The sequence below is a fragment of the Hippocampus zosterae genome, chromosome 7 (genome assembly GCF_025434085.1).
Source record: "Hippocampus zosterae strain Florida chromosome 7, ASM2543408v3, whole genome shotgun sequence".
Taxonomy (NCBI): Eukaryota; Metazoa; Chordata; class Actinopteri; order Syngnathiformes; family Syngnathidae; genus Hippocampus; species Hippocampus zosterae.
The window spans coordinates 6754697-6769776 of record NC_067457.1 but is presented as its reverse complement, the minus strand read 5'-3'; the positions used below and the strand labels follow the sequence as shown (position 1 = coordinate 6769776).

The window sequence follows — 15080 nt, the reverse complement described above, 5'->3', positions numbered from 1 at the left end:
AACGCCATTTTTGGAGCTTGTTACATTTAGTAGGAAGTGGGAGAAGGATGTTTTTTCTTTGGGGAAATCATACATTAAAAACAACAATGTATAGCCAAGGTCCAAACTTTTACACGCTACCTTCAGCCGCTCAGGAAGATTTAATGGGACTGGGGGAGGTAATGTGACACATTTTAGTAGAAATATGGTGTGCAATGCACATATGGGCCCCCTTATGTTTCAACATAGTGTTTCTTATGGACAATCCGGTAAGAGAACACCTCTATATAAATATATTAATATTGAAGCCCCCCCCCAGCAGAGTGGGAGAGTCCCCAGGGGACGACATGCACCTCCTCCCTCTCGTGGCTCGAATCTATCTCAGGCTTTTCAGTGATTTGGGTTTGAATGTAAACATTGTGATAACACAATCAGCCCCAGTCCTCTCCATCCTTCTCTCCATCACTCCCTGGCGTTGCCGCCTCCTTCTCCTTCTCCTTGCTACTGGGCCAGATAATGAAATACATAAATGCAACATGCATTTCATTTTTTTTTTCTTCGTTGGGAGACAGTGGGCCACGTTCCTCCCCTCTCCCCTTCTACCTTTGATGTCAGCTGGTGTTTCGCTCCAAAACAAAAAGCAGAACAGCCAATGAATAATGGAGCGAAGCGCCAAACAGCCACCTTCTAATCTCACCAGGCCCGCAGCAGAGTGCTTCAAAGCTTTATGAGCTTGCGACACTTCTGCAATAACACCGCGATGATCGTATCGTGTACAGTCACACGCAGCTGCCATGACGGCGGTCACGAGGTGAAAGCAAGCGACCCGACGAAAAACAACCACTTCGTGATGCTGTCACAACAGAATTGGCTGCAGAGTGCAGAGTGAGTGCCGTGTTCGCAAAATGTTAGCTGCGATCGGTTCCAGTTCACCTCCGACCCTCCCAATTTTCGAAAACAAGTTACAACTGTTCAACTGCTTTTTAGTCTAAAGGATTGGTTCCTAACCTGGGTTTGAACGAACCCTATGGGTTCGTGGAATCATCTCAGGGGTGCGAATGAGCCTGTGCCATGGTGGTTAAGACACGCCCGATTCAACATGTCAATTAGTTATGCCATCACTGGCTGGTTCATTCTGCGCATAATTAAAAAATATATACTTTATAATTATACTCATTGTGTTTACTTTTTTCTGTTTTAAATCAATGTGTTTTTTGATGTCTTGAATTTGTCAAAAATTTTACTCTTTATTTTTCACTAAGAGTATTCCTCCTGGCCAATTATTTACGATTCAAAATAAGCCTCAGTTCAGGAACGACGCAATGATGACATGAAGAAATGTGCTTTGGCATTGATAAGTGCAGTGCGGTGTGAGCGAATGTGTTGGGGAAAAACGCACAGATCACAATTACCCACAATTCATTTTTACTCATAAAGTATAATAAATCAGTGGGATTCACTGTGAAAGCATCATGGCATCGTTACTTTGGCTCATTAACCTAAAATAGTTTCGAAATGGTGTGAAAGTTAATGTGGAATAAATTAGAGGGGTTTTTTTTGTTTATTTATTTTTTTGTTTTTTTACTGACAGTACTTAACTCTTAAGCCTAGAGAGGACGGGGTGTTGATAGGCTCTACTCACTACATTTTCACTCTCTTTCTCTATCTGGGAGAAAGCCTACAGCTTAAGGTAATGCACTTTTTTTGAGTGTGTTTTCTGGGCGAATGTTAATCAACCACTTTCTCACACTTTATTAGCTTCGTGTCTCTGTCTTTATACTTTCTTTCGTCTGCTTCCACTCGCTTTTTGCTGTCTATCACAGCACCCCATTCCCATGTTCCCTAATTAAATACCCATCTAATTACCCATCTTATCAAAAAAACTCGTCAAATCAAAACAGACTTTAGAGAAAAATGACTTTTCAGGTAAATACACATTTGATAGCTTTTCAGTACACATACTCAGTGGTTGACTTCTTTTTACGCCTGCATTACAGTTAATGTCAAAAGAGGCAATGCAGGAAACCATCTCTTTTCAAGAAGCCTCCCACTCCACTTCTGTCTTCAAGCCAACCGATGTCCCAAATGTGTTTTGCCATGATTGGCTCGGTTTGGGGCAGGAATAAAAAGCGAGGCTGAGTGCACAACGCCTGACTTCCCCTGGAAGAGTTAAGTGTTTTCAAATGTATCCTGCAGCGTCAACACTGGCACTACTGGCTTTGCTTCATTACCATAAAGATATTTCGCCGCGGCGACTCGACCAGCAACAAAATGGCGAACAGATGAGAGCCAAAGTGAGGAGCGAGTGAGACGGATGAGGCGGGAGAAAGAGGGATGGGCGAGAGGATGAAGCCAGTGCGTATTGCATGGCTACAGACGGGATGCATGAAGTCTAACAGATGGATCAATTGCTTTGTGAAGACCCCACACCTGCTCACAAAAAAAGTTTGAACACCGATAAACAAAACCATCGGCCTACTAAGGTGTAGGAACACGGATCTTCTGAGCCAAAAACAACCAGTGTGTTAGCATTGCTCAAATAATTTCAAGATGCCGTGACGTGAACTAGAGACAAACAGCAAGAATCCCGTCGGAGCCTTTGACTCCACCTTTTCGGGGAGAGACATACACCTGACAGATATATTTCAGAACGATCCGGCAGAGGAATCTGAGCAATTCTGAGTCATTTATTTGTCGTTGTGTGGCTCATTATGGAGTCTGATGATTGATTTCAAGTGCAGACGGAGCAACAGCAGGTTTCAGCACCACGGAGAGCAACCCACTCCCAATTCTGTGTCGGTGGCTTTTAGTGGGCTGTCCTTTGGGAATATTATTTTAGCTTTCAAAAGGACTCCAAACTGAGACAGATGAGACCCAGCTCGTACCATTTACTAACACAACCGCATCCAATAAGATCGTAGTAAGCCATTTTGTATGTTTTACATTCATTTTCTATGGCGCAACTCGAATGAGGACAGGACAGGATAGGACAGAGCATATCCTTGTATGATGAATGTGAAAGCTAGTACAGCTGCAGGTACACATGCAGTTTAGTTGTGTCTGTGGTTACCTTTCACACAACTGTACAAATAAATAGCAGTTTAACCAGACCATCCCCCACCCAAAAAAAACAAAAGTTCCATGATGCCGTTTTGCATGGTGTTACGTCAGGCCTTATTAGAGAGGCACACGCCATCAGACACACACGCACACTTTGCACTCAACACTGATGACTTCTTGCCTGGATGTTTTATCACTTTCCGTCTCAAGCCGAGTCTGTTTGATTAACTCGGTGTCACAGGTTATCTGCCTGTTAGTTCCACTTTTTTTTTTACCCTCACCGTTTCATGCTGCAACCATTGCACACTACAATGGTGAAGTGCATTTTACGTCTTGGCAAAATAGAAACACATGCAATGCTGGTATGTCATGCTCTTTTGAAATATTTGTCACAAGAGAGGTCTTCTGTCGAATCCTTTTAACGAAGGCTTGCGGTTCATTTTACGAAACTGCCTCCCCTCAACTGCATAAATTCTCATGACCAAAGAGCAGCATCGATGTTTAAATTCATTATGAGTGTGTATGAAGCAAGTTCTTAACAACTGATATGCTCCTCGTCTTGACTTTAAATTCAAAAACACTACAGAGTACGAGCTCACACATGCATCTGGTGTCGAGAAGAGCAAATCACGGTAATGAGCAAACTGCAACTGCGAGTGAACCTCAAAATGTATCACGGTGGAAGCAAAAGACCACATGCTGCTCAGAACATATTTTAAGTCTGTTGATTTTTTTTTTTTTTTTAATGACACACTATGTAAAGCACACCGGAAGACTTTTTGAAACGCAGAGAAATATCTCGTTTTTAGTATGGCTCAATTCCCTACACAGGAGCAGCTCAAAGACTTGAAATTAATCAAGTTTGGTTTATTTGAGCGTTGTGACTTAAGGCTGTGTTCAATACAACCCCATGGTTCCACTCTCGCTAATGAGGGAAAGGTGATTCATTTCAAGGTGAGCCAGAGAATAAAAAGATAATTAAAAAAAAACATTGAAAAATAAATTACTTGGACGGATGTCAAGGCCAGATACATTCTTTGAGAAGAAATACTCCGGGCCCGCTGTGGTCCCTTCACTAACTACTTACCATACAGTTGAGAGTTCATTATCATATCAGAAAGCAATTTAGATTGGAAGGCAAACACAGCAAAAATACATGCTTGGGATAGCTGCAGACTGATGATGATGAAACCTTGTCAACAGAGCAGATTCATTTGGTGTCTGAACATCCTTATACCAGGGGCGGATATGCAGGCTGGCCAGGGCCGACCAGATTGTCATGTGATGACTGGGTAATGTGGTAAGTGGAGAATGATTTAAACAAACATTGACAACAAAACATTGTCTACTTACTGAAGGATGTCAGGGAGCTGGACAGGTCTGTGTCTTCATTTAATAAAAACCTATGAGATAAAAAAAAAAACAAACAAAAGCAAAATTCTCAGTGTGTATGTGTGGTACTATATAGGCCATGCATTGTAGTGTTTACTTATTCAAACACAACCAGAAACTTGTCACAGTCATGAAAGTAAGCAAAAATCTAAGTGGTGAAGACACTTTGGAAAGGTTGTGCCAATAGTAAGAAGAACCGAATGAGAATCAGAACTGTCTCAGTTTGCCCAACCTAAAGTGACATGCTGCTCTTTAATTTGATCACATTCATGCTTTGCCTTCTCTCCACTGTCAGACATCGGAAATGCCACCTTTCCTTCAATTGTTGTAATGCATTTTCCAATACTTTACTATTCAAAGATTTTTACATCCCCTGTATGATATATCAAAACACTATCAGGTACTACTATAAACAACTCATTGGAATACACACACAGTTAACCAGACGAAGAGTTTTACACCAGATGCTTCAGAAAAAAATTTTGAGAGCATCAAATCGCAGCAGAGCAAGTCTAAGTTCGTGTCTGCCTATCTTTAGGGTTGTTTGTCTGCGACTACTTTTGGAATTTAACAGATATGTCGAGCGCAAGGATTTGAGGAGCAGAAGAACAGTTCCAATTAGGAAATTGAATGGAAAAAAGATAAAATAACAAATAATATAAACTCACTATAAACCACAAGAAAAAAAAACATTACACTGAACAAGCTCGGACTGCTATGAGCTTTTCTGTTGCTGGAGGTTAAGTTCCACTGCATTGAGGGTGTATGTGTGTGTATATATATATATTATTATTATTATTATTATTATTATACATAACTTACAGCCAACGAGATTTTCATTATTTGAGATGAGTTCTTTATTTTTTAGGTCGAGCATGCTACGCAACAGATTGGGCGCTACCTTTAAGATTTCACTTTCTGCACATTACGCATACTCACATTTGGCGTGAATTGCATTGCTTTTAAATAATTACCGTAAAAAAAATGTACTGCCCATATCTTTGCGGATTTTCATTTTCAGGTCCTTTCACGCAGTCTGGCCAATTTCTTGCTGAAGCAAAGAAAGGCATTTCTAAATACTAATGAGCAAAGCGATCAGGCACAAGTTTTAACAGACTTCATGCTGCAAGCTTCCTAGTCACGCTAAGGTCAATGAAATAACCATCCGAGTACTTATAAATTAATAGCAAAGAGCATCACAATGAACAGAGCTCTTCAATTAGTCTTCTGACATTTGAGAGGTCATGAGAATAATTGACTTGTGGTGTGTTCATTATGCTTTTAAATGACATGCTATTGCATGCTACAAGATATCAATGTGCTGCAATTGCTTCAAAATTCCAACCGTGATCAGTAAACTACACTCATTTTCGAACCATCGTTGGACCTGAGAAGTGGTTGTTACCCAATTCCAATGGCAGAGGAAGAGATAGTCAAGCACTTGACTGAGCTAGGCAGGAAATGAAAAAGAAATGAACTGTGGGGTGGATGGTGGTCTCCAAGTGCCCATTTCACAGCGACCAACTCATCCGCAAGTGGAAATCCTGCAGTTCCTTATTCATGTACTATGCACGCAGGCATCTCCTGCAGGGACAACAGTGATTCCGTTATGCTACCGCGATGTAGGCCGAGCATTTCTCCTGTGCTGAATTTAAAGGGAATGAGGGGAACCTCTTCATTTGGCGAGGAATCAAGTTGGCTGTGGTCACTCCCACAATGATGCAAACAACCATTTCTAGTGGGTCCGTCTATGGAAAAAAAAAATGCACTTTGCGCAAACTAAACTTGTGCGGGGCACAAATAGGGCCCTTGAAATTCAGTAAACTTTCTCCAAAACTAACCACGTTATATGAATTGTAATAGAGTCAAATCAGGACTGTGTGAGTCCCACTTAAGTCAGGTAAACATTCTTGACGTCAAGGTCAGTACACCTTTGCGCCATTGCAACATTCCTCCCTCGAGACTCTCCCATTGTTTTTACTGCAAGCTTCATCGGAAATCAATATCGAGACATATTTATGAAATACCACGGAACTGAATGCTTCCCAGTATGTTGTTCTGAACTGCAGTGCAAGAGACTATCGACCAGCGACAAGCTATTGTTGAAATATTTTCTTCTTTTTTCCAAATATCAATCTGAATGATGAACTTTGAATTTTAAAAAAAACGGTTGGACTGTGTTTCAAACAAATCTATTTGTTATTATATTGTAATAAGCAGACGTGCGCTGCTGCTAGCCCGAATGCAACCTTGACAGTGGACAGTCCAACCATCTGGTTATTGCTCGTCATAACTGAAACAGGTGCGGCAATTTAACGGTTGTTTTACTGGCTGGTATGAAAATAACAATAAAAAGGGCAGATTCACAACTAGCGAGGATTCATAAAGGGTGGGCTGCTGTACAGTACTGTGCCTTTTATCTCGGGTGAACTCTCACTCCTAATGCAAGAACATTTGTGCTATTCGTGTCGAGATGTGGGTGTGTCCACCCTAGAGTTGTTTAAAAATAAAATCAACGCAGTAGTTGGGCGTACAAGCCACGGCGCTGAGGTCAACAGCATTGCATGGAGTGGTGAGCTGTGGAGGAGTTTCAGGTACAGAAGTAAAAAATACAAAGCAAGTTCCATGATGGCCGCAAGCAGGGAGAGAAAGGCTGAATCCAGTTTTTCAGTGAGGCATCTGCCACTTCACAAACGGCGGCAATTTGACAATCAGGCGTTTTTGACAAAGTCAACAAGTCAACTTGTCCGTTCAATCCCAAGGGGCAACAGTCGGTTTCATGGTGTTGCTTGTTAACATCAATGTCTCTGCAGCCTATCAGGGATCAGATGGAGTGATCATGCTTGCTGCCTTTCAAACACATTTTCTGCTTATTCAGGGTATCGGAAAGTATCTGGGATGCCGTGGCGTGACCTTAAGGGAGTTGCTTAGGCTTGGAAACGCTCCAGTGTTGCTAAATTAAAGTGATTATGCAAGGAAGAGTGTGGACCAAAAGATCCCCAAAGAGATGTGAAAGACTCATTGCCAATTATAGAAAAACGTTCATTTCCGAAGGCCGTGTCGGTTGGAATAGTATTTTTTTTTCTTTTTTAATCCATGAAATCACCATCTAAAAATTGAAGAACATTCCGTACGAATTTGAGAAGAGGCCAACTACTTTTTCACGGCACTATGATGTTTTAATTATGTTTTACGACCAGCGAGTCTTTAATATTCCAAACGATTGCATGAAATGGCCATTTCCATGATGAGTTGTACGAAGCTATTCAATTTCGGTCGTTTCTTTTTGCGCTGCCATCGAGGTCTCTCTTTACCCTTTACCCTCCTCTGGGATGCACTTTTGCAAAGTCATTAAAGAAATTGCTGCAGACATTCACTTTTTTTAACCAAGTACAAAAAAAAAGTTGTATTTGCCTTTGCTGGCTTCCAATGCGCAATCACAGAGACTTATATCAATTATTCTGACCCCTGAACTCGGAATAACAGGCCCCTTGGCCAAATTCAGTTTGTGCCCAGCCACTAAAGCTGTATCCTGGCAACCATCAAGAGTCCAGACACATCCACTCATTCACCGTCCCGGCATGATTTATTGAAATATGACTCGAACCAAATGAACAAATGAGGCGGTCCCATTCCCAGTCTTTTCCTGTCTGTGAATAATGCGCTGTGGGATTTCATGCAGACCACCACCCTGACACAACTCTTATGGATATCATATTTATTTTTCTTCCCTGCCATTGGTTATTTATTTACCACCGTTCCGATCCACTTTCCCCGAGGTATCGAGACCATCCATCCTGTCGGATTTATGTGGTTAACCAGCGGCTGGGGGCAGCGGAGTTTGACAGTTTGCATGTCAGCTGCATGGGAGTGTTTGGGTAGGGTAATGAGGCTGTTGCAAGAATGTTATTAGGGGCTTACGAAGGCATTTTGGAGCTTCTGTAAGTTGGAAAACCACAAAAGCCACCCATAGCTTTGAAGTGGTCGTGGGGGGTGGGAGGGGCGGGATGATATATGCTGATGACTTTTTTTCCTTCCCTCCGTTGTCTTTCTCAAGTCTGTATCTCATTCCAATTTCTGTGACTTCAATTTCGGCTCAAAGACCCAATCTGCAAGTCAAAAATGTTCCGTTCCAGGATACGCTCAATGCGGCTCCGCCGGTTATAAACATGGTCTTGTGATTAATGTCGTGTTTTGTGGAATATATAAAAACGAAGCAGCAAAATCCAGCCATATTTTTATTTTTGTATCCATCTCAGGTGGGGACCATGTTTCCACTTGCTGTCGACTGAAAATGACATCACCGAGCCTAATAGACAGTCCTTGGCAAAATGGCCTCCCCCTGAGACCGAGAAGTGGATTTTGCCGCTTAAATCCTATTCAGTCCCTGAAATATTAATCAGAATGCTCTGGTCAGACTAATGGCGGGCACATATTATGGTGAAGATTTTTTTTTTTTACTTTATCTTTAACTCATTCACTCCCAAAGACATTTTTAAATGTCTTTTCAGACTCGGTCTAGAATTGCCTGGTACTGAATGAGTTAATAATTGACATTTAAAAAGACCAGAAGAGGAATTCGAAATTCGTGGAGGAAGGGAAAGCCCCGGACAGTGAATCTGAGGCGGGCAGAAAAACACTTTCGGTGTGTGACAATCCAATTTTCTCCAATCACCGCGATTGGCATTGAGCAGGGTGAAATAAAGATAGATTGTTTGTCTGTTAGCCCACTCTGGTGCGTACCCAACACCCAAATGTAAAGTGACAGACCCCACCGCCGCCAGCACACCAACCTCCTCCACGTCAGCTTTTCTTCTTCATCTCCCTCCCTTGAATGGCAGTTTTTGTCTCTGTTGCTCAAAGCCGCAACTGCGACGCCTAACGAGGATGCGAAAGTCACTTACGCAGACCCCCATGGTACCCACCGTGCCAGATTAGCAACAAGCCAGTACGCCCATATAGGCCTGGGCTGCTTGCAGCGCTAATTATTATTTAGCTCGCTTTCATCAAAACAGCCACCGCGTCGAGAACGTCAGGGCACTCTGAAATCGGCCTGTTTTGAGAGAGCGGGAAGTACGATTCCTTCGCCGCGTCTCCGTTGCCGTTTTTTGTGATTGTGGATTGTAAGGGGGAAGTTTTAGCAAACGGAGCGTTGGAAGAGATCGGTTGTTTTCTTCGGTTTCAGGCTAAAGGATTGCAGCTGATATCGGCGCAGGTTGAGAGCCAAGATGGGCCCAGATTAGCATCAACGCAGGTGGGAGGCGCAGAAAACACCGATTTGGTTACAAGGTGCAGAGGTTCATCGATTGCGTCGCGCAGCCGCACACGTTCGCAATCAGTTATTGCCGGGGCGCCTGCTTGCCATCATTCATGTTTGAAAGAATGGCTCCGTGCACACACTCATCTGTCCCTGTCCGCTTGTGAGCCGCTTCCATTTTCTCAGCCAGGCAGCCAGTCACTTTATTTTGCAGCAGGTAATCACAGAATGACAAGGTGTGGCCCGCTCTGATTTACTACACCACCCATGCCCGGGGAAGTTAAAAATGGAAAAGTGATAAACAAGACAGAGGGAGCAAGTCCCACCGCATGGAGGAGAGGAGATACGCTTTGTGGCTCAGGACAAGATTGTGCAGGAGAGCCGTGTTAAAAATACATGTTTGTCATATATTAGAACAAGGCAGAAAGGGAGATTGGAGTTTTTCCTCCGCCGAGCTGTAAAGTGGGAGACGGTAACATACGGGGAATACAGTCGACAATTGCAGAGCTAAAGATTTCTTTGTCCCCGTGTGGTGTTCTCAGAGGCATTTTTTTTTTCAAGAAGCTTTTGTCATCTCAGCTTTGCTTTTGAATAGCATTCGTCGTAGTGTTTGGAAGTTATGGGGTGGACGAGTCAACCTCCAAACCTTAATACACGAGGGAGCCTATTGAAGGACCTGACCTTTCAAGTTCCTAAGCGGTCACTGCAAGAAACTTGAAGGATTGAAAGAGTTTCTGACGGGAGGAGTGGGCCAAAAAACCTTGCTCAACATTGTATACTGTTCGAAAACCGTACCAAGACTACGGGATTGAAAGACGGAGCTCGAAGGAGAAAATGAGACGAGCTGACAAGACTTTTCCTCAATCTGAAACCAAGAATAAGAAAATTCCTGCATACAGTATATCGCTCTGAACGCCAACATTCCATGGAGAGACCATAACCACCAACTCGCTCATTCTCTTCGCCCATCCGACGCCGAGCGACAAATCCACCGTGGCGCTATCTCCACCGGACCAACTGGAGGCTTTGACTGCACTGACAACAGAATCCCTCCTACTAATGTTCTCATTGTAGCGTACTTCTGGCTGCCCACAAATGCGAGCCTCCTCCACCTCGCACTCCTACTGTACGGTTACAACAATAGAAAGAGCAGGGATTTTTTTTCCCCAGTACTAATCCACAAATCAACAAGGCGTAGAAGAAACTGATTTTTTTTTTTTATCCAGGTAAAATGAAGCTACACTGCAAAACATGACAGTTGGAGTGAGGTTTTTGTCAACCCGAGGTTGGAAATTCAGGTCTGGCCACTGAATGATTGCGCAGATTATTGGAGTGGTTTTTGCTAGGTGGACTGCGTTTTAAAGAAAAGCCATCCAGCCAACTCGCGATTGAGTTGTCATTGTGACTGATTGGCTGCGAGAGCTGGGGCCCTAATGGCGCCGTCAGCCCCGAGCCACGTAAACATATGAGAGCAGCGCAAACTGACTCGAGGACTTCAGTGTCATTGTATTCGGCAAAAAGTTTCCCCTTCAGTCCGACATCCTAAATCACTCGGCAAAAGACACGCTAATTAAAAAGACTTGTCTAAAACTTGATTTGATTGCTGCTTCCTCTCGTTGAATCGACTTCTTTCTGTGATTCCCTATTAGCCCAAGAATTGCTTCTTTTTCAGGTCAGTTACTCCTCCCTCATTGTTTTGTTTTTCTTCTTGTTAGCTCAAGGCTGCTCCTTGGCATCCGATGCTTTCAAGTCCTAACGAGCCCTTTTAAATGCTTTAATTCTCACCTGTCCCCGAATGAAAACACCACCCCTTTTTCTTATCTTTTCCCATCAGTTTTTGCTCAGTATGTCAAGCTTAAAAGAAAAACGCATGCCGCCATATTGTGCTCCTTATCGCCACATTTTACGATGCACAATCAGGCCAATACATTTGTTATGATAAAAGGTACCTTATTTCCACCGATTTAAATTGACAGACAATGAGCACTCTCCTCTAGCACAAGGGTGTCAAAGTCAAGGCCCGGGGGCCAGATCCTGCCCCCTGTTATTTTATGTGTCCCGTGAGAGCAAATCCCGTGTGTCAATTATGATTCTTGCTGAAATCTGGACCGAAATGTGAAATTGTCATGAGTAATAAATAACGTTGAGATTTTGCACCGGTCCTCCGAGGGAAGCCATGAGTCCAAAATGGGCCACGACAAAAAATGAGTTTGTCACCCCTGGCTAGAGTCTAGCCTTTGCAGCAGACAAAAAGGCAGTTAGAGCAGACATTTTCAGACCATTGTTTCAGACCACCGTTGTTTGTTTGCTGTCTTGTACAGGAACACACAGACATACGGAAGTTGGTCAAAAATTATAATGTGAAGGGATGTCATCTTATTTGAAAAAAAAACCCCACCAACTCTGAATTCACAATTCGATTCCATCTCTATGTCATCAATTCCAACTGGCCTCCGCAAATCTAATCTGACCTCAAAGTGTAAATGGGGGTCTGGGGGTGGGGTTAAAAATATCCTTTGCAGAGAAATAGGATTTCAAGAGCAAGGAGATAATTGTCTCAACTCCAATCTCGTTATCTGGGAACACGCAATTAGAGAAATGAAGCCGTCCATTAATTAACCTTAAATGCGAGCCTCGGAGCGTCTGGTGCCTCACAGCTGTCGCTGTGACAGATTGCGATTCAATTACGCAACATTATTGGAACACCAAGGACTGAAGCTCTTCATGCGCTGATCCCCCCAATTAAAAGAGGTTCGGTTTTGCTCAGCGCTGTTCGACAGAAGGCTTAAATAAACCATTAATCAAATAATTATCACCACTCACATTCTTCTTGGAAGACTTGCTTACCCTGCTTACTTGCAGCATAACTTCTCCTTTCTGAATAAATTAACTTGAATGTTTACGCATATCAACATGATGCCCTGAGGTAACTATTTTTTCGTCTTTGGAAAAAAAAAAGAGGGTGATTAGTGAAAATCATTGACCAGAAGTCTCAAAACCGTACTAGTCGAAAGAAAATATTATGATATTGATTAAGAACACCGGTTTGACAGCGAAGCTTCATTTTGAGGATCTGTGACGTACAAAGTGAAAGATGCATCCCCAGGGCATCCGTGTGAATCTGAAAACTCTCAGTAAGTCAGACTTCACACTTGGTCAAATTCAAAATGCAGCCAAAAAAAAAAAAAAACTTTTATAATTTTGCTGTGATGAATCTTCAAGTTGTGTACTTTCAAAGTGCAGCTATCCAACGACATACAAATGAGCAGAGGAAAACAAAAAAACATATTCATCCCTGAGGGAAAATTCACAGGACACACTCATTAGTTTGAACACGTCACATACAAAAAATATCCATCGACAAATGTTACGACAAGGATATCCGAGTGACAAGTGTCTCGCCCCAAGGGCACCACAACCGTGATGAGGAAGCGAATGAGTCCAAATTTCCATGAGTTGGTCCATAGCTATGCATCAATCACGCCGAGTGGCTCCACACTGAGATTTGCTGTGGGTACAAGTTTGCTTGGTAGAGGTTTGCGTTATTTTCCGGTCCTTACAGCAGATCTCGAAATAGACTAAGGATTAATGTTTTAAATTGTTTTGTCATTCATTGGAAGCCGAGAAGGTTGTTGAATATCTTGCGCTTGGTGCATACGGCACAATGTACAGTGGAAGCTCAAGTTACAAACTGGATTGGTTCCATGAGCCGGTTTGTAATTGGAGACGTTCATAAGTTGAGGTAACATTTCCCATTTAAATGAATGGAAATGCAATTGATCTGTTCCAGCCCCAAAACCAAGTTGTCATTATGTTTTTGGAAATGAATATAATTAATCATAAAGAAATATGACACTTAAAAAAAACACGATAACATTTGTCCTTGAACCTTAAGTGAGGAGTGAAAAAGGTGGAGGATTACAGTTCTACATTAAGAAAGAACATGTCTGCGTAAAATTATTCCTCATTTACTCTTTTCGCCTGGATTTTACATCAAATGCATTCATTCTTTGTCTACATAGAGACGAGGCCCCAGACTAAAGTGTCAGATATGGCGGGGCCACAAAAAAAAAAAAAGGGGGAACATTTTTGCTCAGTCACAGACATGCTGTAAAATGAACAATATATGAGAATTCCTCTGCGTCGGTCTGTCAAACTCCCTTCATCCTCTGCCATCAAACACACAATGTCCTGCTTCTCTGCAAGAGCCTTTCTGTTCAAGCACTCTACACAATTTCTTTTTTTCTGTCCTGTGGGCATCACTGCTTGATATCTGGAAATGAGAACAGGATAATGATGGGGAGAGGTTTCTGTCGCTAACACGCATGTTGCACGCAAGTACATTGGGATTGTAATTATTTTATTTATTTTTTACAGCGATGCTTTTAAAAGTTTGACAGGCGGAAAAAAAGAAGCAGACAATGGTAGGTTGGCGGTTGTTATATTGGAATTGTCACAAATAAAGTTCGGAATGTACAAACCAAAATGATTTTTTTTTTAATGGGAGCACCCAGTGGGGTAATTGTATACCTCTATGTTCAAACAACTTTTGCCATTTTATTTGTGTCCTTATTGTGAGAGCTTTAGGTTATGGTTATGTTGATATGAGCCCTATTATTACGTATCACTGCGCAATTTTTTGTTGTTGTTATTTAATCAGTTCTTACTGCGTGCATTGTTTATTCATCCCCAATCATATTGTTCTCCTTTAACCCTTTCAGGGACAGCGGTTACTACAGTGGACAGCTCATGTTATCAGGTTAAAGGTTGTCATTATTGGTTCAGGAAAGGGTGAATGAAAACCCAGGTCTTGAATATGATAATATTAAGAATAGGATTCCAAAGGCCACAAGGAAAAAAAAATTGTCGTGATCTGCTATCGTGGTTTCCATTCAAGTGCATTTGCTATTTTAACACAGAGGTGCCCTTGCTTGAAAATTATCTTTCAAGGACGGCACAAAACTGCTGAAGAGTCAAAATCATCATTAAGTGAAATAACTCATTTTGTGATTATTTTTTTTCAAGTTTTTGGGGGATATTGAGGCACGATGAAAAGACCTAGATGTCATTCCAAAACTGTCCAAAAAAATGACTGGAAAAACTGGCGGCCAGTTGCCCATTGCTGACCAAGAATATAATGACTCAAACAACCAGATGGGGAAAAACTAAAATATATACAGGATTGACCTGAATGAGATATTACAGTGTGCTGTAATGACAGCACACTTTCACATAATGAAGGCTTGGAGTGCGGTGGATGGAAAAGTCCGCTCTTCAATCACTCCCCAGCGATCAGCCTAACTGGTCATAAATCAGACCTGTGAGCCCCATTTCAAACTAATTAGAGCCTGATTATGTTCTGTCATAAAACATAACTGCAGCCACCATTAAT

General features: G+C 42.2%; 1 protein-coding gene across 19 annotated transcripts in view; it reads right to left on the bottom strand.

Moving 5' to 3' along the window:
- rbfox3a (RNA binding fox-1 homolog 3a) overlaps positions 1-15080 on the bottom strand; it is a 222609-nt gene that overhangs the window by 165358 nt on the left and 42171 nt on the right. For all 19 annotated transcript variants that reach the window (XR_007963143.1, XR_007963145.1, XR_007963146.1 and 16 more), the window contains exon 3: positions 4393-4442. Coding sequence is in view for 1 of the 19 variants with exons in the window: in XM_052070491.1 (XP_051926451.1) it covers positions 4393-4442 (50 nt within the window). In the remaining 18 variants the exon portion in view is untranslated. The remainder of the gene's footprint in view (positions 1-4392; positions 4443-15080) is intronic.